This window comes from Anas acuta, chromosome 6, assembly GCF_963932015.1.
Source record: "Anas acuta chromosome 6, bAnaAcu1.1, whole genome shotgun sequence".
NCBI classification, from domain to species: domain Eukaryota; kingdom Metazoa; phylum Chordata; class Aves; order Anseriformes; family Anatidae; genus Anas; species Anas acuta.
The window spans coordinates 32562203-32588564 of NC_088984.1; the positions used below are offsets into that span (position 1 = coordinate 32562203).

At 41.7% G+C, this 26362-nt stretch overlaps 1 protein-coding gene across 3 annotated transcripts in view; it reads right to left on the reverse strand.

Annotated features, from left to right (window-relative positions):
• Positions 1–4704: 4704 nt before the first annotated feature.
• Positions 4705–26362, reverse strand: part of CPS1 (carbamoyl-phosphate synthase 1) — a 177464-nt gene continuing 155806 nt past the window's right edge. For all 3 annotated transcript variants that reach the window (XM_068686431.1, XM_068686432.1, XM_068686433.1), the window contains 10 exons: positions 24066–24143; positions 22985–23092; positions 21757–21846; positions 20161–20331; positions 17474–17548; positions 14459–14557; positions 9672–9731; positions 8594–8706; positions 7902–8031; positions 4705–6656 (listed from right to left, as the gene is read on the reverse strand). In XM_068686431.1, the coding sequence (XP_068542532.1) occupies positions 6558–6656; positions 7902–8031; positions 8594–8706; positions 9672–9731; positions 14459–14557; positions 17474–17548; positions 20161–20331; positions 21757–21846; positions 22985–23092; positions 24066–24143 (1023 nt within the window). In that variant the 3' untranslated portion in view covers positions 4705–6557. The remainder of the gene's footprint in view (positions 6657–7901; positions 8032–8593; positions 8707–9671; positions 9732–14458; positions 14558–17473; positions 17549–20160; positions 20332–21756; positions 21847–22984; positions 23093–24065; positions 24144–26362) is intronic.

A 26362-nucleotide genomic window follows, 5' to 3' on the forward strand; every position in this document is an offset into this window, starting at 1 on the left:
CACAGCTCTGAGGATTGGAAGGGCAGAGTCAAGCCCAGCACACTAGTGAGAAAGGGAGCTTAAATCAGTGCGACAGCAACTAAAGCCAACTACTACACTGCAGTGCATGAGCAGATGTGTAAAACATCCTCTCCTCTATGCAGGATTAATCCTCAGATTAGCACCACAAAACCACTTAAAAGAGAACTCAAATATGGCACTCAGTCCTAATGTATGAATGTGAAAACCCAGCCCATGTGGCAGTGGATTTCTCCATCACCTTCCCTGCGAAACAAAATATTTCTGTTTAAACACTGGGAGAAGCCATTCTGTTCACTTAATCCTCATCTGTTGAAGAAGATGAATCAACACCTGTCACTTTTTTGTAACTCCTCAGAGCAATGGATTTACTCTGTGAGGAACGTAACAGAAAGGGATTGTGGTAAATGAAGGAATCCTGCAAAAAGCCACTCCCAATTTAAAGCAGATAATGAGCACCAGAGCTCATGTGGAAGCAATTAATTCTAATCACTTATGAGACAATAAAATTTAATTATGGGTTCTTTGAAAATGAAAAACCCAACAATTATTGTTAATAGGCTTTTCCTGATGGCAGATAGCGAACAGAATTTGTTGAGGCTGTTTTTCCTGCAGTTAATTAAAAAAAAAGTCATCTTTTAGTTAAGGATGCCTACGCTTACACTGATACATGAAATGGTGCTACTGCACTCAGTTTAGATTCCACAGGACAGAAAAAACAATCTTTGACCAACTCGGCTCTTGGATATGCTTTCGTATAATTGGCATTTTCCTTTCTGCCGAGGTTTCAGATCTTTATTATGTGTTCAGAGGTACTCTCCTCCCATCTCAGAACAGCTGGATGTCTCCAGCTTCATTTCAGCTACATTCATGCTAGTAAGAACAGAAATTGCAAGTGTTTTTTTCGTCATGCACTCATTTTGGAGCTGTAGGAGAGTTCTGGTTGGGGAGTAACAGTGCTGCTAGCCTGGAACACAGCACAGCCAAGCAGCTCCTGCTCTGGGCTGACAGGGCTGTGGCCCCCCTCCAGAGCCTGACTTCTCTTGCACTTGAGGCATCTCCCAGCCCTTCCAAAGGCTAACAACCTGTAATGCTAAGGGATCTATCAGAAATGACTTAGAAGCGTTTAGTAATAAATGTAGGCTAACAAATCTGGAATCTGCCCAGTAGCTTAAACGCCAGGCCTTCTTCCCCAGTACTTTTTATCTATGCCCTCTGGGACCTGTGCCTAAGTGCCCTTAGGAGTCTGCATTCTCTCTGTCTGCCTGCACAGGGTTCAGATAGTTAATTACTGTACTACACGTTACCAGTGTCTGTGATAACACGGGCACATACCTCCTCCTCTCCACCATTACAGAACTTCTTTGCTTACCTCTGCCAAGATCTAACAGCTGTATTTTGCTGTCCGCATCAACACTGCACAGGAGACACTCCCCATATTACTGAGGCACTGTGTGCTGGCTGTCCATGTAGCATCTTAGAAGGAGATGTCAATGATACAGGACTGCTGAGGCCTTCAGTTCAGGATTACCAGGCTAAGCTGCAAAACAGATAAAGACTGGTACCCTTATAGTCACTGGAAGAACACTATGAAGGAATTTAACACTTATTTTAGGATACACTAAGAACTCAGACCTGCCTGCAGTAAAAACACACTATGTATTTGCTTTCAGCTGGCCACATCAATACATTTAAAATTTGACTAAGGGCTCAGGTTTGATCCTCTGCAAAGGTCAGCTTTTGACCATGTCATTGTATTTCCCATCTTCACCATTCTGTCTCCAATAAATCATGAAAGGTAGCAAACATTTCATCCCATGCCATGTGATGCTTAGTCAAAATATAACCCACTTTTCCAAAAGTTTCTCTAAGATGCTTCTGTTGTAAGGGGACGGACTGCAATGCCTCACTCTCAGAGATGGTGAACAGCAGAGGGCCATTTTAAGCTCTAATGAGGTCTCATTACTATAAGAGATCTTGGAGTACAAGAGCTTGGCAGTATTTAGTAATGCTCAGGAAGTCAGAAAAAAAGAACAAGATTGTCTAGAACTGGAAGAGCGAATGTTTTTTTTTCCTGAAAAAACAGCATCTGATTCCCTTTAATAAATAACTTGGGCGATCATTTACACCAGAGGCTAAAAGCAGCATAAAATCAGCACATTATGCTGGCTTTGCACTAGTGTTAGCAACTCAGTAGAGACTGACAGAAACCAGATCTGGAGTGTTTAAGAAATTTCATGCTTCAGGAGTAAAAGCTTGACCTTTAATAACAAGAAACTTACCCTGGTAAAATGAGTTGTGCCAGAACTACAAACTCTCAGCACTCCTCGCAGCTCCCTGTAAAACAGTTGGCACTTGCTGCTCTTGGATACCAGTTTAGATGAACCAGAGCATTCATCCAAGATTGTGATAACCCCAAAGCACTAGTTTACTCCCTGGCAAATGTTTGTCATTTCCCCAAAGTACATCATCAAAACGTTCAAACATAATTTGCAACAAATGCTTTGTCTCCCAGTTTCATCTTTGCAAACTTCCCTGAATTAAAAGAGTTTATCTCAACTGGTATTATCACTCCACTGAATTCAATACACTTTAATTATGAGGATGAGGTAGAGTTTAGCCTACCTAGCTAATGACAAAATATCATGTTCTCCATTTAATTAGGACAAATTAAAAGGTTCTTGTTTAAATTCTATTCAATGGTAAGAGCGAAACAAATGTTCCACTGTAACTAGATTATTCCCTATAAATTGCATTATGCAGTGTTACATATTAAGATGCAGTAGGAACAAACCCAGAAGCTTTGGGTAATATTTGGCAGCAGATCTCAACGTCCTGCAGATGGCTACAGCAGTAGCACTCACATGCTTCATATGGCATTGCAGTGCCTCCTGTCCTTGCAGAGACAACAGCAGTAATTATGTCTGCTGAAAGCTTCCCAAGGTCAAGGGCTGCTCTAACCACGATTTGGTGTTATAAATGCTATAAGCAGGAGGAGACAGAGGTGCCCTTTCCTTTTACCACCTCATCTCAGCTGTTGCACGAGCCCGACTTCCTGCTCGTAGTTGTTTGCATCTGGCTGGGATACAGGCAGAAGGCAGGCCCTGAGCCGCTGATACTGCGTGCTGCAGCTGTGGGTTTTGGTGTAGTGCTAACAATCCCTTCCCTGCTTTTATGAATCGCTTTACCATACAGACACAGAGGTGGTAAGCTCCTAGCCAGACTGCACGATGCCTCTGATGCAAGCAGAGAGAACCCATGCACAAACAGGCTTTTTAACCCAACATCCAGCCCAGCAAAACCTGCAAGCCAAACAAAGCATTGCTCTGCTCGCTGCCAAGAGCTTTTTTAGATCATGAAGTCTTTCCTACTTGTGTACTTCCTATGACTTTCAGAAACCTGATTTTGATACTTACAAATGGAGCAAATAAGTTTCCCAAGCTTTCCACTGCTTGTTTCGCTTACATGAAGTGTACACCTTCCTCTCCCTGTCTTCTAAATCCTCTGCCAAGAAAGGAGAAAGTAACAGCACTGAGTTGTCTTCCCTCTCTTACATTCTTTTCTTCTTTCTTTCAATATGCCAAGTTATCTTTGCTCCAATCTCCAAGTGATTTAAACGATGCTAACTGCAGAGGAGTAAATTCAGGGAGCTGAACAACCCTGACCTCCCTAAGTCGAGCCTCCAGAGCTTCCTAGCACTTAGCACCCTTGGAGAGATACAGCTCCAGGGAACAACTCATGACTACTGAGAAAAACACATCCCTGTTATTAAAATTAGGTTCCTTCTTATTTCAGCATGGCTCTTGCCACCTTTTCTTGTGCTGATCTCAGAAGTTGGGCTTCACAGTCTCTTATACCTTCGTCTGTCTCTTTATCAACCCTTTTTTGAAGACACTAAAAAAGCATAAAACGATTTGACAGCTCATAGATTAGCAAATGGCCTTTTCTTGCTCTGAACAGTATCTTCTTTCATCAGTCATTGTCACTCTCCACAAGATTAATAAGAGAGACATTTATAAGGCAGAATCTGTTGAAAGCAGAGATAAGCATGGTAGAAAAGATACTAATTGTAACTTTTTTTTACACATCTGCATTGATCCCAACAGCTGTAGGTATTTAAAAATTTTCATATCATGTCAGCCCCTTCATTATTGCAAAAAAGAAAAGGATATAGAGAAAAAATTAGCATTCAGTGTTGGCATGAGGTAAGCATGGGGATGACTTCCTGGCTCCTCTTGACCTTTATACGAGGTACAGTTTATCTTCCATCAGTTGGGGGAAACAAGAACTTTTTTCTTCAGCAGGGGAAGAAGAGGCACCAAAAGGAGATGTAGGGAAGGACAGCTCAGGATGATGTATGGGTCTGCTTAAGTGGGGAGTGTATTAGTGATGCCTGCTTTGGAGGAGCAGGGAAGGGACTGGTGTTTAGCACCAGCAGCAAAATGGTAACCCTAATGCATAATTACAGAATACTCAGCATATATTCAGTAGTGGTATGTTTCTCTACTAAATTCCACTCTAATTTTATGAGCGTCTGTGGATACCAAAGAAACTGTGGTTTAAGTACCTACAGCTGCTGCAATAAATAACAGGACTGTATAGATAGATGTACACGTAGAGCTTTGTCATCAGTGCTTAAAAAAAAACAAAACTATTTTATTAAAAAATGAAGACTTCAAGAATGAGTGGCTGTGACAATCCAGGGCATTTATTTCATTTTCAGCTCATGAGGAAAGTTACAAAATAGAAAAAGAAGAACACGAGAATACAGACATTTGAAGACATCACTTTGTTCAGTACTAGACGTAAAGGCAGGAGGGGAAGATGTGAGGTGACACCAGTTGTTAATGGGATTTTTGCCACTGGAAAAAAAAAGTGCAGGATGCATTTAGAGAAGTACTGCTTCATTAAGCACCGTTAGTCATTCCTTTCACAGCTGAATGGGTGAGCAGTTGATGGCTCTGGCCTCTTCTGGATGGGTGGGTTTGGTTTTTGATTTTGTTTGTTTGTTTGTTTAATAACATTTCTACCCTACAAGTGCAAAAGCTCTCCCTATGCACAGCAGGCAGGATTGTGTTCACCGCAGAAGTTAGTCCTGATGACATGCCCACGATCAGAGCACTTGGAACATCAACCAGATCAGGAATTAAGTCTACACCTAGCTCTAAATTTGGTCCTGGCACACATCAGTGATTGTTCACAGATTCCCAGAGTACAAAAAGTCATCACAACCTCCGTTCCTTCCTTTACACCTTTCAATAACAGCTCTCATCAGATTTAGTAACATTCCTGAAATGTTTTAGCATTAGTCCTACTTTGAATCTTCCAGCTCCAAGGGCTGCAACATGGGGGAAAAAAGACAACCATGTGGTCCCTAGCTGGTGAACACTTAGGGGCAGTTACACTGTCTGCTGCCTACATTTACAGCATGCAGTCCTGTTGGCCATGGAGCTGCGGAAGTCTTCTGCTATACTACCAGTTCGTGGTAACGTGCAACATGTGGCACGGTAGGAGTCTGCTCTGTGGGCAGCATTTGCAGGCATTGCTAGCGCTGAAAAAGCAGCAGAGAAGGCTGGAGTGAAAATGAAGGGGTCGCTTGTTTGGAAGGATTAAAGCACTGCAATGCTTTCACCTTATTCTGAAAAGATTCAATTTTAATGCCCACAATCACAGTTCAAAGACGTCTTTAGGGAGTTCCCCATTTTTGAAGCTAGACACAACGCTGAGGGCTTTTGCAATACAGTGATGGCAGCTTGAATTCAGAATGATGAGCCAGAATTTTAAAAACAGTAATAATAAAAGCCCGAAGGACTGAGCAAAATGCGGAAGAAATTCCAGTACACACACGTAGCCTCTGTCTCTCATCAGATCTGTAGGCTGCAGAAGAAGATGCTTAGCCAGGGTTAATAAAAGAAACAAAAGTGAATCATGCCCCTTAGCTAGAGCTACTGTAGGGAATCGTGGGGAATTTGTGTTCCTTTCTCTTTAAAGAGTTTCTATCACACCCCAACACCCTCAGCAGTTCTGTACCATGACAGGTGGTATCGTTGGGTAAGTTGAACAGGAGGATGTCTAATCATTATATAGAATTGTAAAATCCTCAACAATTAGCAATGGAAAGGAAGCTACACATCTTGCTATGGGAGTTTGGGGCTAGGCTCCGGCAGTCCAGCATGGGAACAGCTGGAAGTATGAACCCAAAAAAGGTCTTTCTAAGAAGGAACAGTCTTGGTTATCAAAAGAAGGAGCTACTCCCTCGTATTTGTATCTCCTTCCATCTCCTCTGCTATGGTGGTGGCTAGATCTACCCCTCGAGTAAATAATTTGTTCCTAAGTGGAAATGGAGACAAGATGGTGGAAAGGCTGAGGAGAGGATGGGTTTCCAATGAACAATCAGAAGTATTCACTGGGAATTAGTTTGTGTAAGCTGGAAAGACAAACAGTGCAGATGCTATAAAATGCACAGTTAGGTGGATGATCTGAGATCCCCTCTCCCGTGGTGCCAGAAGCAGTAAGATTGCAGGCTGGACATAGCTCTTCTATGCAGCATTTCCATTGTCAAACTGTCTGTAGTGGAAGAGACTCTTGGAGTCCAATTTCCCAGAGTATTTGACAGCTTCAGCAAAAAGCTTTGTCACCTGTCAATACAAAGCAGAGGAAGACTGAGCATTGCAAAGCCTTCTGCAGAAGTCACCCTGGAACTGCCTGGAACACTTCTACACCGTCACCCTGGAACTGCCCTGGGCAGGTCCACTCCTTTAAGTTCATCCACATCGATACCAATTTCAAGGTGGCTTCATGTAGCTGTTGGCTCTAGCATGCTGGAGCTCTCCTGCCCACCTGGAGGGATGTAGAGCTGCTGGGCTTCTTTGGCAAGATGGTTCTGTCCTGGGAGAGCTGTTGTTCCCCCTACCACCCAAGCCTTTAAGAGAACACCGGGCTGTTCTTTTAAAACTCAGTCAAACTCTGCAATCAGAAGTGTTCACCTGCATCAAGCAGCTGTGGTAACAAATTTTGGCTAGAAGCCCTGTTCTGGCTGTCAGTGTGTGTTCTGCTAGGAGGCAGAGGATGGGTCTTCAGTTCCCCGTTCCTGCTAATCATGTTTGGCATCATCCTGTCTAGGAACTTGGAGCTTGGCACTCTTTGCTTTCCACTCACTCCAATCACAGCAGAAGATTTTGCACAGCTGGACACCAGCTCAAGTCACTGGGTTCTACATCGGTGCCCAGTGAAATCAAGGGGAATTTGGCCGCTGTGTTTAATGAGAGCCAGATGAGGCCCTTTTGTGACAGTTGAAGCCACTTGCAAAGGAAGTCAAGCTACCACTGGCAGCAGGAGTCCTACTTTCATTTCTAAATATCCCTTCCCCTATCAGTACGTGAATGGGCTTTGTCAGGAGCTAACACATAACGACTTGCAACTGGGGACAACAGGACTAAATACACAGGCAGCAATTCCATTTGGATGGTACTCTGGAAGTGGATTGACCCATGGGTCATTCAAGAAAGCCCTACTATGTCCTGCTCGAAGCTTTAAGAACCATGAACTAGAAAAACACCCCTCTAAAAAAATCTTTCCGTGCATAATTTAAACATTGCAGGGAATCCTATGCAAGGAGTTTGCTCTGAATTGAAAATGACACAGCAACAATTTCAGCTACATTACAGGACCCAAGATATTTTTTTCCTTCTATATTCCATTTTAAGCAATGTTATTTTGCATAATAACAAAAGGAAAATACACTCAAACTATTGTGTTGCCCTGGTTTTCTGGCACATTATTATTTATCAGAAATAACAAGGGTCCAAACACACTGGCACCTAGCGCTCCAAGTGCTTCAAAGCTCTGAAGGCTCCTGTGATTAAGAACAACATGGAAAGTACCTGGAAGTTAGTGAGTAGAGCAATCCCGCTGTCAATAGCCATCCTCCGGATCATGTAATTATCATGGACAAACTTGGTGTTGCTGTTGGACAAGTTAATCACCAGATCTATTTTCCCATCCCTTATCAGCCTGAAGAGACAATGCCCAAGATAGTATCACAGTGTATCTTGCTTAACGTAAATATGTGATGAATACAAAGTCATGCAGGTAAACAACACTGAAAATTTTCATTTGCATTTAGTTTTTGATGTCAAGTCTTACACCCCAAGAAGGAAGGGCTGGGGGGTTGAGGTGCTAAGCTAGGCTTCGAGAATTGGGGTTTTATTTCTGTTCTATTCATTAACACAAAGCAATATTCAGCCTTCATACAGCTCAGCACAACTCTGTTAAAGGTGTCATGGACTGTTACTACAGGCTACATATCCAAATCCCACATATTCTTGCATGAAAACATAACGTGGAGCTATACATCCATGCTGTATTAAATAGGACTGTTCAACGAGATATTCGTTAATTACAGTAAAACCTCCCTGCTGTCGCAATTCTGGGCAAAATCAGATATGATTTTTGCACTGAATCCTGAAGTCCCATTAAATCACTATTAGTGATCCCAACAAGACTAGAAATCTGCCCCTTGTATTTGATATCCTGGATGTTAATGCAATTTCGACAAGATGAGAACTGCTCTTACCTCCTGACTGATGGGAGGCTGGGATTCTGGCTTTCCTGTGATGGCCATGCCACAGGGTTTGCTGAGATACTGTTTGCATTGAGCCAGTCAGAGGTTGCTTCTGTGGCATAAAGCTGTTGAGGGAAAAGAAAAGGTTACCATGTGCCTCATAATACGGAAACGTTTCATTTAACTTGTGTGAGTATGACCCAACACACAAATCTTGTTGTCAGAGGTGATTTCGGATGGCATTTTTCATCACAAGGGCGTCTCTCCACATAAAGAGAGACACACAGAACAGCACGACTTTCCCAACTTTCTGTTATCTATTGTCTGCTGATGGATGAGTCAGTGAATAGTAGTAACACATCCAGAAACTGGTAAGTGGCTTAGGAATACTTAAATCCCTCTGAATTTCAATAGGGCTTACTTTCAACTGCTTATGATTTTTTTGCCCTTTTTTTTGCCTGCCTGGCACTAAGTTTTGAAAGGCAAAACTGTAAATCCAGTAGTTACACTAATGCCACTGAGGAAAATAGTGCTTAAATACTTAATACTATAAACCTCTCCCCAGTCTTCTGTGGTCACGTTGTTAACTTTCAGTAAGTATGTGGATTCAAAATGATGCAAGAATTACAAAAGGGATGTAAACACCTCAAATTTCCTACATCTGCAGCTTGTGAGTGTCACTGAAGATGAAGCACTGTGAAGACTCTCTCTCCTTATAACAAGGAAGTCTTTCTTCCTCTTCCTGGCTTTTTTGTTTGTTTGTTTCTTGGAAAATTTATTTTTACAGAGTGACATCCTGGCTGCTGGCTGCTAGAAGAGCAAGGGTTGTTCTTGCCACGACTCGTGACTTAGGCCTGCTTGTTCAATTAAACGATCATGGAAACTTTTATATGGGTGATACCTAGTGACTTGGCAGATCTCTCAGCCAGAAGTCCCTGTTGTACTTTGAAAATTTCCTTTTTTTCTGTCTCCAAATGAACTCCAAAGTTCTCCCACTCCTATGGCAGGCTGAGTACATCTCAAATTTTGAAAACTCTCTAGCTTTATGTGTTATAAAACCACCACACTTTAAATAACTGAAACCACCTACCTTGAAGCCCTCCTCACACAGCAGTTCTGCTACACTGAGGAATTTGGGGCGGAAGGACTTCTGAAAAAGGAAAATAATTAGATAAAGTATCAAAGCTAGGCTTTAGAAACAGGATTTTGTATACCAACACAGAGCTCCTCCAGCCTGTGCAGAAACAAATACACCTTTCTGTACTCAGCACATGGCTGAACATGCCTGTCCACTGCAACTCCAAGAAAACCGTCTGGATCCTGTAAAGCCCAAAGTCACTCTCAGCTGAGATATACCTCATTACAACACCAGCGTGTTCCCATATTAATTTCCACTGCAATTACAAAACATCCCTGTATATGAAATATTAGGGCAGTTTCTTCTCAAATACACCAACCAGATTCTCTTCTATTCTTAATTAAACATCTTTTCTAACACTGCTCAAACATTTGGCCTTCTATTCTGGCAAACAGCATGAACAGGCATTGGGCTGCCTGTGGATGCTCTGTTTGCAGATTCCCATGACGAAGAGCCTGTATATAAACAAGTTCATTTTTAACTCCCATGGCCACATGGAAATGGCAAACACAAAACCACTCAGGAGACTGGAATACCCTGTTCCCATGAGAACGTGAATACCAGATATTTCAGGCACCCAGGAAATATTCAGGCTGCACACCTAGATCTAACATCACTTAGAAAAAAATAGAGATAAGACGACCTCCTGTAGACACCTGTACACGAGCAAGCCATTCCAGAGCAACTGATGAGCAAACATTTGATCCTAGCACGACTTTTGTCTGGATGTTGAAGGTACAGCAATGAAAAGATCAGAAGCAGCACATGCCCTACTCACTGCCAAGGCTGGCTGAACCTTGCTTATAACTTTAGCCTCATCTGGCCATTTTGCAAGTCAGATTACTGCAAGCTCCCTTCTCAAGCTACTGAGGGCTTAACCTTTATGGCTGAGTGCAACGTTTTGAAGGGTGAACTATTTCCTACAAAGAAAAGGAGTCAACAGGGTTTTATTTGAGCAGTACAGGCTTTGGAAAGAACCTCATTCTGAAGCCATCCTGCTTTCTACACTAACTGGAGAATATAAATATACAATGTGACAGGGTTGGCAGCTTCCCAGTGAGAGAGAACCGTTCTGCCTTCTGGTCAGGGGGCTGGCTTTCACAACAGTATTATAAACTTATATCAAACATGTACTGAACACTTGTGACACATAAAACAGCCTCTCCATGAAAAGAAATTACAGCTGTCAGCTCGCATCCGAGCAGCCTCAGATTTACAGGCTGACTGAGAGAACTTGTGTAAGAAGCCATTAGTTACTAAAGGTGAAAAGTACAAGCAGATTTATTTAGTGGAAGATATTTATTGCAGAAGAATTATATTCTTTTTCCATTATAGCAAAAGTTCTGTTATAACCTCTCTCTCATGTTTGCTAGCACACCTTGCTATTTGTAGAGGGCTACATCCTCAGTCCTTTAAACACCACTACGCCAGTTCTCACTAAGATCAGGCTCAAAATGAAGCCAGCTCATCTTCTGTGCTCATCTTGAATTCTGTATCCAAATCCGCCATGGAGCATGCTACGCTTTCCATACCTAAGGAACCAAGGGAGAAGGTTACCTTGAAACAACAGACTCGGAGTGCTGGGATTTAAAAATAAAATACTCCATTAGCGTTTTCCGCATCTCGTGGTCACCAGCACAGATGTAAGACAGATGCACTCCCTCCCAGAGATAGCGCTGAATAGCCCAATCAGGAAAGAAAATAAAATGAGCTTTTCAACTCCTCTTGCATAAAATATAAATTATCTGATGGCAGACTCAGGGTTTTAGCATCACAGATTTCTCCGAATTGTGAAAAGAAAAGAGGTCAAATATGAGAGTTTATCAGCTCTCATAAACTGGCAGCAGTTCTTTCGTCTAACAAGGAAGCCATGCCCCATTTAACCTGGGAGGGAACAAGGCCTCTAAAATTCTGGGGAACCTTGATGTTTGCAATGCTCACAACCGAGGGACAATCCAGGCTGGCTGCCGATCCACTTGGTGCTGGCCAGCAGATGTGAAGGAGTGCTTGCCCACTCGATCTTGAGGATGATTGCTTTTTTAGCAATAGCTTTGAGTGCCTACTGAAATAGGATTACCGCTGGAATTACAAACTGTGAGTACACCAGCACGGAAAGCTCTCAGCAAGGCTGGGTACACTACCTGAGTTCACTACTCTTGATCTGCGAAATACCCAAGAGCAGAACATTTGCAAGGAAGCTAAGATCTTCCTCTCTACCATTGTTACCTGCATCTATGTGACTTTTGTCCTCGCTTAGGCAGCTGCTTCCCTCCCCTACATAATTAAAACTGAGGACAAAAATGCACTACACTGAATAACTTCAGTATGTTGAACCAGACACTACTGAGGGAAGCAGAATTTACCACCATTTGGCTTCTTCTTTCTCTTTCTGCAAGACCTAAAAATCCAGCCTAAGAAACAAAGAAAGCAACTAATTATAAAGCAATGAAGTCTTCAGAAGGGGAGTTTTCAGCTGACCATCCACAGCAGAAGAAATAATAGCACCTGCAGCTTAAAAGCCAGGGCCTCCACCTCATCAGCCCTCAGAGCCATGCAGTTTTAAATATTGAGCAGTCATGGAGAGCAGTGTCCTGGTATCTGCCCTTCTGAACCTGGATTTCCCTTCTGAGAATGCACTGCCACCTTTGCAGTTTGAAGCGTATGACCTCATGTTTGGGATTAAAACAAGAGCCAGGCTGCTGGTGGTCTCTGCCCAACCTGTGCCTCTTGTCTGTGCAGCAAGGGGCTTCTCTTTTCTCCAGCCTTTACTGAGGGAAGACCACTCATAGCTTATGCGTCGGGTCCAGGTCAGGATGTCAACCTTCCCTTCTTACAAGGTTTAATTTCTCCTCTCTGTCTGCAGAGCTGGCAGATTTTCAAGCAAACCACTGAAAAGAAGGTAGGCGACAAACTCAAGAGTGGTGAAGGAGCAATAACTGCTTCTCAGCACTGCCTTTACACTTCTTGTTTCAGAGTTTAATTATGTAAGAAATATGCCGAGATGGAAAGAGACATTTCATCAATTGATCTGTTGTTTTTCAAACTCTTTCCCAAGAAAATGAACTGTAAACCACTCATTACAAAAGACAGAATCTTGTTATTTTTAAAAGGTTTGTGGGCTTGAGCTTTTGGGGTTGATTTTTTTTATTACTTTTTCCTTAAGACCTTTGTACAAAGAACATTTGGCTCAGTTTAAGAGACACTGACACACTGAAGCTACATAAATGCTTTCCACAGCTAAAAATTACTCTCTGCTGCCTGTTCCCTTTTAGCTGCTATCAGGAAAATAAGCTTAAATTTTAGACACTGGGCTCTTCCTTCTCCTGGCCTTTTTTTTTTTTTTTTTTTAGCACTGCAGTGATTAGATATACAGGTATCAACTACCCAGTCTTGTACTGAAGTTTTAAAGCAGGTAGCAAGCAAAGACTTTTATGCTAATTTGATGTAACTTAGAGCAATGGTTTCAATCTGTGTATCTTTTTTTTTTTTTTTTTTTAGAGGACTAAGTGGTTATCTGTGTTAGCAGAAGTCATGTTCCTTCCTGGCCACTTTTCACACATGTCCCTTACATCCCCTGCTGGAACGAACAGTCCAACACATTTTTCAAACCCCCGCTGTCTGACAGGAGAATTCATGGGCTCTACTTATTTGGTTATTGGCTTTATGCAATCATGGCATAAAATTATTACCAGCACAACAGAGATATGGAAGGAGGCATTCAGTTGTCTTTAAGTGGTCTAAGTTACAGTTTCAGAGGAAATGTCTGTTTTTGTGTTTTTGTTTTTTTTTTTTGAGTAACATACATACACCTCAAAGTTTGTAACTCTACCTACCCCCAGCACCCCCTACCATTGGTAACCATGCCTCGATAAGGATTTAACCCTTTTTGCTTTTTCTGCCCGGCCACCTTTCCATCCTGAAATGCATATCCTATTTATGGACACAGCACTGTGAAGGGAATTGGGCTGTTCCTAAAGCTAACCCATTGGGAATTCACTCAAGTAAAGGCTCTCTGCAGTAGCCGTTGCACTGGAGGACGTTCTTGAAATTACACTGTTTTAATTCGTTGTCATGTATAGCAACGATGAGGGATGTAGACAGCAAAAGATGAATCCCTAGACTCCAAGGTCTGCTCTGATATGGAGTCACTGGACCTGTAGGGTACATATCCAAGAAGCAGTCCCAAAATTCCCATCGTGACTCCAATGGGGAGTGGAATGCAATAGTGCCATACCTGGTGGTGGTCTAGTGGCTTGACAGTGTTATAGCAACATAATAACCTAGCAGCAGCATATTTTTTGCACTGTGGGATGACATTACAGCTCTGCCTGGAATTAAATCTGCCATTTATGGGGATAACTTAGTAGGTCCAGCTTTGTGATATGCAAACAGTGAGTTGAGAGGAAGTGGTTTCAATTGGTTTCAATGAACTGATCATCTACATGTATTATTCCCTGCAGAAAGGTGGCTTCTAACTTTCTGAAGCCTCTTGCTTGTAGCGATCTGAGGGTCCTGCCCTCAGCAGACTCCTGCAGCTCCCAGTAGAAACTACCAGGAGACAGAAGAAAAAACACTGGGCCAGCCCAAGTAAAGATCTCCCTATTGTGTTTGTTCCTTTGTCTCAATGCACTTCCAGACAGATTGCAGAGGAACACATTCACAGACGTGTGAACGAAAACAAGACAACAATTAATCAGTTCCTCTGTCAATCCTTCCTCAACTTTGGTTTTAGGAATTACCTGGATTCCGATCAAAATTCCTTTCTTGGGAAACGTAAACCCAGTGGCAAGCATTGCTTTCTGGAAGGCAGAGTACACATCCTCCCCGAAGCACGCAACCTAGGAAGAGGCACAAAGAACAAGGCATGAGTGGGGAAAAAAATAAATACAAAAACAACCCAAGGACAGTGCTTTAAAAAACAAGAAAATATTTAAATATGCTCTTTTGACTTCTTCAGGCACAATAAGACTGCTTTTGCACAGAGTCTGCAGGCATGGGAAAAAAATAAATCAGAAAATCATTGCAGACAAATCTCAATTTTAATGAAGCAATAACGAAGGAATAGGCAACACTTTAGTTTCAAACGGCACACCAAGGAGTAACAGCAATTGATTTTGCTGAGTTATGTGAATGCTGCACACAGCTTCTGCTCCAGTGTTTGTAAGTGCATTAAAAGTGCTTAACATTATATAATGCTTAAATACCAGCAAGTGTTCTGCATGCAGGCATGCTTCTGTGTGTGGACACAGCAAACTGATAAAACTGCACCTGTGCTGTCATGCACTCCTGGAAGTTTCTTGTAAAGATAAGCCACAATAAATAAAGATGTTTTTTCCATTAGAATTTCACAAACTCATGAAATTCAAGCAAAATGCCAGTACGTACTGAAGAAAATAACAGAAAGAAATGTGCCAATTCATAACATTTTTCTTTTTACAAGTAAAAACCTGATAAATCATTAAAAGTCATTTAGCAGTTCTCCATCACTCAGAACTGCCTGTGGAGCTCAGTTGCTTACAGACCATCAGATGATAATGATTTCTGCAAGAACTGAACTGTGTTCCTTATCCAAATCCAGAATTCTGATGACAGAAAGAGGTTTTCTGAAAGTTTAGGAAAAGAAAACAGCCCTTGCCAACTCCACACTTGTTGAAAAACAGGCAGAAGCAGAAAGCATCCCAGCTTTTTCTCTTTGAAATAACACATCTACACACACATACAGATGAGATAAAGAGGCTGATTGAGAATTGCTCTCCCATTTTCCTCTTATGGTCCTTCCCATCACAGAGTGAGCCCTCACATTCATGGTCTCCCTGTTACCATGGTGAGCAAAAACCAGAATGTCACGTACGAAGAACAAATGGTGATTTGCCAGATCTTCTGAAGTGGAAAAAAAAAAACAAAAAAAAAACTATACAAACAAAAATCCCACAAGGGAAAAAAAAAAAAGTCATGACAACTTGATTCTCAGCTTCTCTCTAAAAACTCACCCTTGAGTGTTCAGTATGTTCTCCTGTGCTGATTTCCTGAGGGGTTATGCATCTCCTAGACTTTCTACATGGTGGAGAGTCCTACCCTATACACTTGGGCCAGGGGCTTTCACCCTGCCAGGAGAGGATTATCTAATATTACAGCGGGACCAAAATATCCACAAAACTTGAAGGAACCCCCAGGACTGCGTCTGCTACTGTTACAGGAATGAGACTTCCAGTAAAACACATCTCTCCCAGGTAGATGTGACAAATTCCAGCCCAAATCAAGCCATGTGTTAAAAATGTCTTTGAGGAATAATTGAGCATTTTACCCGAGGAGAGTTATTATCCTTACTTCACTCATAAGAAAGACCTTCATAACTGTCACATTTTATGGCATTTGTGAATATGGATCTTTCCAACTCATAAAAGTTAATAATCCCTCCCTTATGACCAAGGTAATCTCTGACTCCATATAAAGCACAGAAGGATAATTCTTGCCCTTAGTTACATTTTTATTCATTTTTGGGGGGTGGATGGGGGCAAATGTTTTCTGTGTAGTCATCATTGTTCTGAAAATAAGGAAGTCACTTGGCATTTTTCTGCGCATTAACTACATTAAAGGAAATCTTCCACAATACTGCTTTCCCACATGTTAAAAAGAGCAAAATAAAGTAATTCTGGAGAGATGTAGGAGACCTAAGGCTGTTCTAACCATTTATTTGGGTCCAATGATTTTTCATACTAAAAGGGTAAGTCTTTTCTAACGAAAACAGCCCATGGAGACATTCCCAAGCTCATGTCAAATGAAGCTGCCCAGGTTCTGCTACCTGCCCAGCTATGGCAGAGCAGAGTTAAGCCTAATGTAATAGCTTCATGATTTAATCGCTTCCCAAGTGGGCTTTCCAGAGAAAAATCTGTTACTGCAATCTTCTCAAGAAGTAACTGAGCAAGCAAGTTTAGAGATATCTTGGATATGTCTGCAGAAGCTCTTGGAAGATCAGGAAGAACTCAAACAAACCTCTTTGTTCCATGTGAACTAGTAACCCTTCAAAAGGTGTATGCAGAAACATGTACCTCTTGAAGGGTAAGGGCTCCCATCAGCGCTGAGCCTACGCAGGAAGAGGACCAGCTCTGTCCTTTACAGTGTGCTGTTTGTATGCCAGACACGTTTCAGAAACACCTCACAGCCCTGCTGCAGAAAGAGTGGGTAAAGCAGCCCCGTCTCCCCCTCGTCCTGCTGACAGCCAACACTGCAACCACTGCATTTTATTTGTTCTTTCTCACCTTTTGCGCCTTGGGACATGTCTTGATGGTTACCAGGCAACAACAAAAATATCCCCACATGTAGTTGTTGCCTTTAAGTAACAAGCACGTTCTAAGACCAAAGGCTCGTGACCTGGAATCTCGATATTGCTATTCTGGTACGTGCCAATGAGGGGCTGGAAAGCTGAACATGCGTGTCTGTCAAGAAGCAGGTGATTCATAAAATGGACTGATGCACTGAGAACCTCCCAGAACCCGACAGCTCTCAGACAAACTCATTTCAGGCTGTCACACCAACCAGGTCCAAGCCAGGGAGCCGACATGCAGGTAAAGAGGGACATCCAGTGGCTGAATCAATCGGGTTTTCCAGAACAATGTGTTCGTACAGATAAGAAAGATGTTTTCAATTTTCTGAAGAAGCTACAGATGCCATTGTGATTCAGGCAGCAATAAGATCACTTTCAAAGATTCATGTTTACAGACAACTTGTTAAAAATAAATAAATCTAAAAGATACCTCCCCAGTCGAGGCCATTTCACATCGCAGAACAGGGTCAGCGTCTCTCAGTCGGGTCCAGGAAAACATCGGGGCCTGGGGTAAGAGAAAGAGGGTGGGTGTGAGAAGGGGATGAACCATATTTAATAGATCAGTACAAAAAAAAAAAAAAAAAAAAAAGAGCTACATTTTATGCAACAGAAAGACAGACATGAATTAATCCAAAAGAAGCGCTGGTCAAGGCTGATAAGCAAAGGAGTACTTGGCAAAGGAGCTTCCCCAGCATCTCGATGGACTGGAACAAATAAACACCTATTTCACCAATAAATCTTCCTCTTAACTCTTGCAATCTTGCTCTCTCGCTCACATCCTGACGGCAGATTTCTGATCTGTGATAACCCACTATCATTTTTAAGACACATTTTGAAACAGAAAGCGTGTGAAGTGTTTAATTCATGAAACAAGAAGAGATACTATCTGAAGCAAGTCAGCTCTTCTGACAAAACATTTCTCCGGCAGAAAGTTTCATCCACATGATCAAACCATTCCACAAGAACACACTCTTTTGGTGGAAAGTAGCTGAATCTTGGCAAATAATTTTCACATCTTTTTCTTTTCTCCTCCAAAAAATACACTTCACTACTTTTTTGACCTTTCATAAGGATATGTTGTAACTCCTGGTCATCTTCATGATTATTCTGAGGATATAGGACACTGCAGTCTTCATTAGCCTCTGAGATCTCATCTAACTTGACTATAAAACGATCAAACAAAAAAGCCAAAACAACTCCCTCATAAAGAGCCATTGACTACATGTTGCAGACATTCCAAAACAACTGTCTGCTAGCAAATAACTCCCTATAGGGCTTCTCTATCCTAAATTACTATGGGTATTTACATTAGGACAACACCCTTGATGCTTAGAAAATATTCTGCTTTTAAATCCAGAGACACAATTCTGTGCTTGGAATTCTCTGAGGTAATGCTGCAGACAAGACAGCTGCTGGTTCACGACACCTAACAATGACCAACTAAAACGTGACAGCAGAATTTCTCTGAGAAAGGTTTTTCGATAAACGTCACCTGTCTTGGTGAATTTTAGACCAGTTTTGTTTCTCCTGTAAGAGAAAATTTTCACAGTAGCCAACTCTACATTCTTAAGCTAAGCTCTGACAGTCAAGGTGGATCATTTTTAATGCATAGTTTGTCTTGAAAGGGAACAATCAAGAAAAGCCTTCCAACTAGTTGCCTGAACTTTTGTCTGCCACAAGCATGAACGTGAATCAGCAGGAACAGACTGGTACTGCAAATAAATCTCATTTAAAAACGTAGTCAGTGATGCTCTACCCAGGATTTAAACTTGGTCAGGCTGTACTTGTGTCACTCTGAAAGCAAACATGACAAGACAGTGAGAGTTCAAATTCACAAAGGAGTAGCTACGTCGAGAAAGAAACCAGTTTCATATTCTCCCCTTTCAGAGAACTTAAGAACTGCTGGAGAAACAAAATCCCATTTCCATGCAAATATTCCTAGCAATAAAACCGTTAAAGGACAAAAAAATATGTCACTCAAATAACGAGAACAGGGTTTAACAGGAATATTTTTCAAAGTTTAGCATTTCCAAAGGCATTATCAGGTTTTTACATCTGACAAATCCATACAGAACACCAGCAGTACAAAAGCCTTTGTAGTGAAGTTTTCAAGAACATAGCTAGGTTTTCCACTCTGTAGCCCACACTCCCAGGAGAGACCAAACTCTTGACTGGTTAGCTAACAACAGCACAGGAGCCCTAAGCCTAAATAATTGAAATCTATAGAAACGAGACTCAAGAATAAAAAAAATCTCAGATTAGAATTTCAGAAAAATACTCATCTGTGGCATCAAAATCAAATGTAAAATTACTTCCAGGCTAACTGGCTTGCAAATAACCTGAGATGGTCATGGACATGGTTTGTATTTTAATAGGTCTGAAGATTTTGTTAGCAGAAAGAAGTTAGCTATTTTCTGTTTCCTCAGTTTTCACTTACTATAGGAACTATTAAAGCTGGAAAGTGTCTGTATGAACAATTTTCATTATCAATCATATTTTCTGCACTGCTGTTCTAGATTTTTATGATTAGGTACTTCAATTAATTCTTTTTCTTCTCTTCCACCAAGCTTTCAAAAACATCTAAAGGATACTTTGGTATCTTGGGTGCCGTATAAGCTCAGTAATTAAGAAGAGGGAAAACTTGGCCCCACTGAAATCAAAGGATCCAAGACTTTCACCCCCTTTAACTAATTAGTCATGCATATAAAGGAGATTCTGTGCATCCAATAGCCCACGCCCTAAATATTGAACATAAAATCTAGGGGTTCTCAAAACATAAATTTGTGCATGTCCAAACATATTTCAGACAGTGTTACAAAAAAGCCTGAACTTCAGCATTCAATCCCAAAGTACGTATTTTTCAGGTTATTTAGAAACATAATTGAGTGGGGTCAAAGTAAGAAATAAAAGGAGATTGATTTTGTTAATAAGCACTGGAAATTTTTCCTTTGATGTCTCTAAAATTCCAAACGTACGTTGTAACAGAAACTGGAAAGGGTCGATTTGGCCCTTGGCTAATGAGTAAATTGTTCTCCAGGCATTAAAATACTATAACCTATTAATGTGGTAAGTGCTGACACAGTTTTGTTCTTCTTTTGTGTTCTTTTTGAACCATACCTTAATCCCAATGTATTTGGAGGGAATAATGGGCTGCTCCAGAGTGGGGAGGGTTGACTCGTTAACCTCTTTTCCAATCATCACTTTTGTGGCCACGTCGATGAAATCCACACCCAGAGTCTTGGATACAAAAGGGAAAGAGCGTGAAGCCCGCAAGTTGCACTCTATCACCTGATGGGATTATAAAGGAGAAATACCAGGGTCAGGCACTGTGCAGTGAAAAAACAGATTACTTCATGGTTCTGGAAATCAGTCCTTACTCCTCTTGCCAGAGGTGCTCTTCAGATTGTCAAATAAGAGGCACAGAAATGGCGTTTGGTATTACAGACACCAATGAGGAATGGGAAGTACAGTCTGAGACAGAAGAACTCCGGGGTTCCACAGCTGAGATTCAGCTCTATTGTCTGAAAATTAGACCCCAGATTAATTTAGAAATCACTCTGGAAATTGTGTTATACACCATTCAGTTAGTGCACAAGAAGCAAGGGAATTTATGCACCTGTATTAGATACAAGCTTTAGAAGTCCACCTTCTTTTTCCATAGTAATGTCACTTCCCAAATGCCCGGGCTACCACTCATTACTGACTTTCCTTATCTACATCTGGGAGTCATTAAGTGACCCAAGCAAGAAACAGAAGTTCTGCACCCTGCTGAGAAGCACACCATGGAGTTCATTAGCAAGAGAGAAATTGCTGTAAGTTAGAACAAAGGGGTAACGAACCAGGGCAAGACTAGGTAAGCCAGGACAGGAGGAAAAAGAGGGGTTATCCAGAGAAAAGGCAAGCACCACTGTGGGACAGCAAGGAAGGAAAGACTCCATTCTGTCCCTCTGTGGAGTTTGTTTTGTTTCATGGTTATTCAGAAAGGTGAAGATGAGTTAAGAACATTCTTCTCAACTAATAGCCCAAACAGAATCTTTCACCAGTAACATACTCTTCTGTACCATGGCAGAATTTCCTTCCCTTTGCTGCTTCCTCAGTCAAACTGTTCTCATTCCTCTGACCTTCCTCCATTAGCCACAGAGAGCTAACTGTTACCTGTAAACGGTCAGACGTCTGCCATGCTGCTCTTACTGATAGCTACTAAGACCATACTACGTAGGAAACTATCTTAACAGCTTATATTAAAGGCTTAAGCACCGAAATTGTCTTTCTTTCTCTCCATTGACATGGAAGACTTATCTTAACAATCAAAATAGCTAAAGATCAGAGAGGATAACAGAGCTGAAAGCAACGATATGCAGTTTATAGGATGAGACACAGGTCTCGGTGCTGTCCATCACATTAAACACTGATGATTTGTGGAAGGACAAAAGCCTGCAGTGAAACAAAGCTATTGCTGACAGACAATGCAAGCAGACCCACTTCACTCTCAGTGGCAGCACCGCACAGGCAGGGAAGGATGCTCTCTCACAGCCAGGCAGGGGGAGCCGTGTGTCACAGGGATGGCACAGGTAAGCCACACACCAGACAAGGCAGGTTAGAAACCCACAGCTGAGACTGCCACACAGCTTCTGTGCCAGGGACTACAGGAACCACGCACCAAGCTATCCAGAGCAGAGTCTGATTTCCTCCAACAGTCATGAGAGCTCTTACCAGCACATCATTGCCTCGCACCAAGAACTGAATGTTGAACGGACCAGAGATGGCAAAGGCATTTGCAATCTTTTTTGTAGCAGCTTTTACCTACAAAAAACAGTATGTGTGTGGTTATTATATATGAAATAAAATCCTACAAAATAGCCCCACATCAATAAATCACCTCACGTGTATTCCTTTGAATCCCATCTCTCTGCTATAGCATAGCTTTTCACTATACCCTCATTTTGGCAAGAGCATTATCTTTCGGAAGCAAACAGTGTTAAATCTGTCTCGTAATCCAGAGCCCGGGGCTCCATTTGAGGGCAGAAGTAAAAACGCAGCATCATGTGCATGTGAGAAGGGGAGAGAAAGACAAAATAAAAGCCTGTCCTGTCTGTTGTAATTCCTGCGTTGCACACTGGAGCCTGTATAACTCTCTTTGTGAAATAATGAATAATGATGTTTTGCCATTTGAGATTAACTACTTGCTATTACAGGCATCCCAAGAGTCTTCCACCAACAAGCCTGTCCCATCACAGATAAGTGGAAGGTGTGTCAGCAGAAATACTCTGGAACAAATTGGGAGAAAACACTATGGCCATATTTTCCAGGTTGTCAAGAAACCACACCATTTCAGTACAAGTGTTTGAATAGCTTGGCTCCAGAAGATGGCTATTTTCAGAAGCAAGGCCTTGAATATTTTCGCAGAGTTGGAACACAGGCAGGATGACATCATGGAGGACTGCACACTTTGTTTTGAAAATGCATGTTGACAGCTAACTCTGTATTCCTAGGTTTATTCATCAAAGAGGAACAAGTCAAAATTAGGTGAGGTTCGTTCATTCCAAAATCCCTTCCAGAAAATGCAGGCAGCTATACACTCACACATCTGACCTAATCACTTAAAGATTGGGAGAAGTGGACAGCAGCATACTCAATTAGACACTCCTCCGCTGCTATGAAAGTTTGTCCTAAAAAGGATGAAACAAAAATAATAATAATAATAATAAAAATCTAAAAGCATGTACCTCTACTTCTTAAATTAACGGGGTACAGTTCAGATGATCAGCACAGTACAGTATGTAAAGCAGAGCCAAAACACACTTAAATCCTACATTTGCACAAATTACACTGACATTTAAAAAACATTAATGATTTGATTTCTCCTGAATTCCTCAAGCAAGGAGAAAGGTGATTCCAACTCTTATTTTCCTTTTCTTTTCAGTGCAAGAGCAAAACATACCTTCTCCAAGGCTCCCTGGCTAATAGTCTGTGTGGGTAACGTGAGAGTGGCATCTCCAGAGTGAACGCCTGCATCCTCCACGTGCTCTGAAATAGCATGCGAGATAACCTGCATACAATAATTATATAGGAATTAGTCACCTCACACACTCCCATGAACTGTGCCCCCAAGTCCAAACCCTCTGCTGTGTACAGACCAGCAGTCTCTTGAAGAGAGCTCTATCCAGAAGTCAAAAGAGATGGGTCAAAAAGGGAATCTCCCAAGATTTTGGGAAGAACAGGCCTACAGCAGACATAGGGCATATGAAAAAGGGAATCGTGTTAGTGTCTTTCATTCTGTGGTTAAGCAAACTGAAAATGATAGAAGCTACCACAGTCTGGAGATCCTATGACCCCCTCTAACACTGCTGACTCAGAAGGTAAGGCCCCATTAGACTTTAAACCAGCTCTTCAAGTTCTCCTTGCTACAAACACAAACGAGTTGTCATTCCCCATCATTTGTAAACATTTGCTTACTCTCTCATGGTGTTTTAATTGTGGAGAGAACCAAGTAGGGGAAACTCAGGCCCTAAGGTTTTAAGCTAAATGAATTGTATCAAGGTGCACTACCTTGATATCCAGAAAAGACAATGATCTTGTCTATTGGTTAAAAATGAATATTGAAAACAGTATTTCTATTAAATGACAAGTTTGTGTTTTTTGTGAAACCTGTATTTGATTAGTAACGACATGCAAGGCGAAGCTGTAGTAATAAAACTGTGGTAATACTGTAAAACATGCCGACAATTCTGATACGAGTCATTTGCGAAGCCAGTGATTTGTGAATCCAATAGAAGTTATATCCTAAAGGATTCAGGCATGTGGTTAAGCAATGTTTAAAAAAATTATTTAGGTGTATACAATAAGGTAGGCTGAGCTTTTCAAGCATGATGTTTTTGAACCTCAGAGGAATTCATCTTTTCTTGTTTCTCTTCTCTTCTAGGCACAAATCCATGGCTGTATAAAATAAATCATTAAAACCCACTTTTTTTTGCAATTAAAAAAAAAAAACTTTAATATTAATGAAAAGCAAAAGTTCTTACTCTTCCTGCCTTGGCTACAGCATCCATTTCCACCTCACGGGCATCTTCAATAAACTTAGTGAGTACCACAGGGTGATCCTGTCATGATGACAAACCAAAAGAAAGCTTTTAGTTGAGAGTATTTGTGGATCATCCAAGTGCTCACTATTCATCACTGTAAAACCTTTGGAAGCAGAATCCCACAAGGCCAATCTATTAATATCCTTATTTCCAAAGATTAGCGATCTTTGCCAAGGAAATAATAGGGGGAAACTTGGCATAATTTCCCCAAAGCCACTCAAGCACTCCATAAAGTGTCACCATGACAGTGAATTGTTGGGGAAAAATGCAAAGAGCTTTCAGGTGAGACCATGACAGAAAGAAGATAGTGGAACACCTGCAAGGATCCAGGGACCTCTGATCTTGTCTTCTAGAGATGTTCCTTACCTCTGACATCTTCAGTTTGTCCATGAGCCTCACGGGCACCTCACTTGCCTTTTGCTATTTCAGTTAAGTCACATATTTCAGTCATTCATTCCTTTCTCATTTCTCTGCCTGGTTTCCTAAGTCTCCCAGGGAGAAATTGCCACTAATTATAGCTGGCCAGGAATGACCTACCCTTGAGTCTCAACACGTTCCCCGGTATACAGTTTTCCTTCCTCTTCCTTCTGCCTATCTCTGGGATGCCAGAGCACACTTCTCCAATGCTTTCTTCTCCCATGCACTCACTCCAACAAATGCTTAAAAATCTAATCCGCATTCTTCCAGGCCAGCTTTATGTCTCAACATTTTACCTGTCCCATCCACTATTAACTGCCTGTTATTTATTAGAGAATAAAATGGAATAAATGACAGCCTATGCATGCTCAAAAGGCTCCTCTTGAAAAAATATAAAGCAACTCCAAAAGTTACAAGACACAATTCCTTACATTTATCAGTGCAAGGGTAAATTCACAGGCAAGGACAATGCCACAGCCTATGTTGTTTCATAAATTTAGTGGCCTGTGTCGTGTAACTTTCTGTCTTGCTGCAGTTTTTCACCAGGAGATTTTATATGTGCGCACAACCTTATCTGTTCCAGTCTGTCTCAACTCTCACAAGAAATTTAGACGGTTATTGACAACATAAACACCATAATGAGACAACACCGTCACCGCAAAGTGGCTAAAACAACACAACACCGCAGGTCAGGCACTTTATCTGGAGATGCTTTGTTGGGTGGAGCAAAAATAGAAAAGGGTTTGTAACTAGAAAAATGAACTCTGTGTCCCACACAGATGCTCACATTCAGTTCTGTGCTCACAGGTAATTCAGTGGAACCAGTCATGGCCCATGAAGCCTTGACAAAGTTAAAAAACCTCCTTAATTTAGCAGCAAAATACAGTACTTTTTTTCTGTTGTGCTTTTTGCCTGCTTAGCTTCTACTGTACACTAAGGCTGTTGTCAGTACAAACACACTGCATGAAGAAAGAAGTCTTCCCTTTGCAGTCTGGCTACACTAGCAAAAATTTAGCACGTAAATCTAGCATACTTTTCTGCAGGATCAAGGCCAGAGTACCCAAAAATTCACGGTGTGGCCACGAAGCACAACTGGTTGTGTTTGTGTGGTGTAAATGCCTGAAGTAACTAGGAAAATAAAACTAACATTCACACTTTTAAGGAAAAGGTACAGCGTTGAAGAGGCTTTCAGGGTAGGGCATAACTGCATTATCTGAGCGTTCCCTAGGCTCCCAACCTTAGATGCTATCGCGCTGGGGAAACTTGCTGTGCTAGCTCTAAGGAACACCACGGAGCGTAGAGTGGAGTGGAGACACCACGGCTAGGCTCTGTAATCAGGTGGGGCCTCGATTGTTGTTGTGCACAAAGCTGCACTTTTTGCCACACTAAGCCAAAGACCTGTCATGTTTTGACAAATGCTGTACCCTAGTGTACTTTTTGCTCATTATAATATCATTATAATACCAAAACACACCTCCATCCCAAAAGCTACCCGCCTCCAAGGTGCGACCACCCCTCACTGAGCATGCGCTCTGAATTTCTCGGAGCCTATTACTTTAAACGGAGACGGGAAAACTTTACACCAATCATAACTAAGATATGCTTGACTAGAGCCACTCAAGCTCCACCTAAAAGATAGAAAATAATATAAATTGGCCCAAGAGAGAGGGGATGTTAGGGAAGATACCATCGTCAGGGGAGATACCATCCCAAGGACATACAACATCCTTAGGACCTCCTGACTCCTGGGATCAGTCGACGGGCTGAGCCTCTCTTCCCCCCCCATTGGGACGCCTTTGGGTGAGATCTGAATATTTGCT